The sequence below is a fragment of the Nicotiana sylvestris genome, chromosome 11 (assembly GCF_000393655.2).
Source record: "Nicotiana sylvestris chromosome 11, ASM39365v2, whole genome shotgun sequence".
Classification (NCBI taxonomy): Eukaryota; Viridiplantae; Streptophyta; class Magnoliopsida; order Solanales; family Solanaceae; genus Nicotiana; species Nicotiana sylvestris.
In genome coordinates this window covers 30,228,799-30,232,502 of record NC_091067.1, presented here as the reverse complement: position 1 = coordinate 30,232,502, position 3,704 = coordinate 30,228,799, and the positions used below count along the sequence as shown (strand labels likewise).

Genomic DNA, 3,704 nt, shown 5'->3' with positions numbered 1-3,704 from the left:
TTATGAACAATTAAACAAGATAAATAGAATGAAGATAGAATCAGGTTTTGTCGTTGTCAACAATTGAACAACACATGCATATGACCAACTATATATACCAAATTTTGTCATTCGGTAGAACTTGTGAACCATTTAACAAACGTGACTGTCCTTCTCCCATTTGTGTTTTGTGCAACGCCAAGGCTATTTTTACAACACCTAAACGCCTCACATCAACTAGTTGCAACTCCCGATTGTACCAACCTCTTTTATATTTTATTTTTCATTTGGATGATTCAATTTGAGCTTATTTTTAAACTTTAGGGAACACATTGACATAATGGTATCCAGTGATTTCTTTCAAATAAGTTGCCAAACATAGGAGCCTGTTTTACAACGCGCACTCAATTCCCAGGATAGTTGCTTTGCATTATCAGCTATAGGTTTCATGGCATATCACTGAGCGCTGAACAATAAATGTGAGATAAAGCATAAACAATTCCAACTTCAAATAGAAAAAGGTGAATTGCAATAAATTAAAAACCTACCTAACAACAGTTGATGCACCCCTGACAATCCCTTAGACTACCAAAAATCTTGAAGATGTAATGTATACCAAAGATTCATACTGATCTCTATAATTAGTTTGGAATTGAAATGTGTAAAAGAAATCACTAACAAATGTTCTACTTCATTGCAATTGCAACTTAGAAGTTTATAAGTCGTCCGTCGAGAGAGCTGCCCTAGCAATCTGAGAACTATAACTACTCAAACTTGTGTGTTACTAAGCACAGCAAAGAAATCCAGACACAATTAGCATTGGCCTTTTAAAACGAGAAGAAAAATAAGTTCTCCCCACAATTTATCACCCGATGGCTGAGAGGCCAGTAAAGACTAGATAGTACAGATCAACACATACTATTCCCACATAGATGAGTAGGCTTTGAAGGGCAAAGTAGCTTACTTAAAAGCATTTAAGGAATTCTTTTGAGATGTGTCGCAAATAGAAATCAAATAGAACACTCAAAAGCTAAAATGTAAAACTGACATCAAAACATTGAAAGTAAGGGATGCCACAAAATTTAACAAAAACTTCAAGAAGTGTGACCCTCCTCGGCAGCACCTTCAAAAGTTTCACCAGCCACGAGATCTGGTACTTCATCATCATCGTCTTCCTGTGCTGCGGCCGCACCTGCAGCCTCACCTGTACCTGCAGCAGCACCCTGCTTCTGGAACTGCTCAGCCAACTTCTTCAAATTCTCCAAATTATCAGGACCTGAAAAATTTGTAATTTTTTGAAAAATCAATATATGTTTAGTTGTTCAAAAGCAGTGGTCATATCTAAACTGCAGTCAAAATAATGACTACATACCCAATTGGTGAATAATTTGAGGAAGGATATCCTGCAATTCTGCAAGAAGAAAGAAATATAGCTTAGAAATTGTCATGCATCATACAAGAAACAAGAATGAGCGCCTTATCACCAATTCCAAGAGTTTTAATACTAATACGTGCTCAAAACATTAAGCAAAAGGAGGTAAACAGTGCAGAAGAGCATATCTCCTCAAACAACCAAGGACCCTTACATCGGAAAAATCGGTAGAAGAAAATGCTATTTTTTCTTTTGGACATAGTTTATAGAGGTAAGCTGTGGTTTTATTCACAATGTAGCAGCTACCTAGTAAAACCAAAGCATGAGGAAAGAGTAGAACACATACTCTTTGTCTGAGGGGAACCACTAACGACCCATGTGTTTGCAGCAATAGATGCTTGAACTGAAAAGAATTCAAAAAAAAAAGGTTATTAAAATGGCAAATAACAAATGACTAAACTAATAAGTGAAATATAAATATATTTGATACCTTTGGGGTTAATGAATTGGATAACAACATCCTCCTTGAAAATGTTGACTTCTTCAATAGCAGGAATGGCATTGACACCTATTCTTTTCAAGGTGCTCTGTAGTCTTTTGTCATCGGTTGTAGTTGTTTTGTGAACGGCCTTCTTCTTTCTGCAGAAGAAGCACTCATTAAGCGCTATTTAAAAACATGACAGGACACAAAGAGATACCTTATCATTCTCCTCCTGCTTCCCCTTTTTTTTCTTGATAAGGTGTTGGATGGAGCATTCACAAAGAAATGGTGTAAGCAGAAGGGAAGGCGCAAGGTTAGCGACTATCTCGCTCTTATTTTCCCTTTTTTTAAGATACGAAAGGAGACAATAAGCCCTCCTTTTTTTCTCCTTTCTTTGCTTAAGTTCTGACCTTAATGAAACTGCATAACCTATATCTTTTAAGTTTGCAACAAGACAGACATTCTTTTTTAATACAGTACACTACCCGTTCCCATGTGGTGTAGTTGACTAGTTACAGCAGCTACAGAAAAATAAACAGACCTTCTCATGGTACCCTTTCCACCGGTTCTGACCGAACCGGCCATCTTACGCAGCTTTTCTACATTCATCTGTCCAAGAAAATCACCATAAATCAATATTTCTCAAAAAAAACAAAATAATGTATTAAAAACTTGCATTTCTATTTCATTAGGCACAGTATATCTGTAACAACCTCCAAGTATAAACTACACTAAACAACAGCCACAAAGTTGAAACTAAAAAAAATACTATAGGAGTCTGAAACACAAGTGTATACATGAGTACTAGAGCTAACAGTAGGTACCAACTAAACAAAAGCAAGACCAGAGAACATCTTAAGTATATCATTACCCCCAAGAACAATACTCTCATATTTAGAGGTAAGCACCAGTTTCCTCAACTATCGCTCTAAACTATGTTATGAATATTTTAAACCATAAATTTGTCACCAACAACCCTTTAATATAGTTCAAGAATATGTAAAATTTAATTAAAATTTTAAAAATAATGTCCAAATTCACTTTACACTTGGAACTGCATTATCTAACAGAAAGAAAAATTTGGCAACGCAAAAATATCCTTATTGTACCATATACACACACTTTTAGTATAGGAGAAAACAGTCAAAGTTCCATAAAGTTTGCAACTGCTCTTATGATTATAGTGTCCAGGCCACCTTACTGCCCGTCGCCTAATTCCACTGGATACCTGGAACCCAGCACAAGGTTGCAACTTTTTCAACAGATTAAGATCCAATAAACATAAACCATAATCCAATCAATAAAACAGATTCATCCAAGCCCATCAATAATATAAATACAAGCTATTCTTCAATAATATTATCCCATTAAAAAAACCATACTAACACAGAATTAGAGATATGTACAAATAAAGATGCATACAAACAAGAATAATTAAGAAAAGCATAAAATTGGAGACCCATTACAGAGATTAGTAGGGTGGGTGGGTGGGGTGGTAGGGGGTACAGAGAGCTAACCTTGAAGAGTGAGCTAAAACCCTAGCAGCAGTGGGAAGCAAAGGGGCTGTAAAATGAAAGACAGATGGAGGGTTTGCTTGGTATCCGATAACTTTATCATGCTATATAATGCGTATGATTTCTGGATTTCCCTTTTTGCCCTTTTCATTTCAAAAGACGTTTGTAAATAGCGCTTAATGATGTTCTTTATGTGATATAATTTATTATTTAGAGAGTTACACGAGTTATACTTATCATGACTTTTTTATATGCTTTTTAAATATTTTAAATAATTAATTATTATAATTTATAGTATATTTTTATGTAATTTTAAAATATATATATAACTTTTATTGCACTAAATTTAAAGATTTTA

At 34.9% G+C, this 3,704-nt stretch overlaps 1 protein-coding gene across 1 annotated transcript; it reads right to left on the bottom strand.

Moving 5' to 3' along the window:
• Positions 1–921: 921 nt before the first annotated feature.
• On the bottom strand, positions 922–3,438 carry LOC104242433 (basic transcription factor 3-like). The gene is made up of 6 exons (XM_070163129.1): positions 3,350–3,438; positions 2,374–2,441; positions 1,842–1,990; positions 1,698–1,754; positions 1,352–1,390; positions 922–1,255 (listed from the first exon to the last, which is right to left on the bottom strand). The coding sequence occupies exons 2-6, from the start codon at positions 2,439–2,441 to the stop codon at positions 1,074–1,076; spliced, it is 495 nt and encodes a 164-aa protein (XP_070019230.1). The 5' UTR covers positions 3,350–3,438; the 3' UTR covers positions 922–1,073.
• Positions 3,439–3,704: the final 266 nt, after the last annotated feature.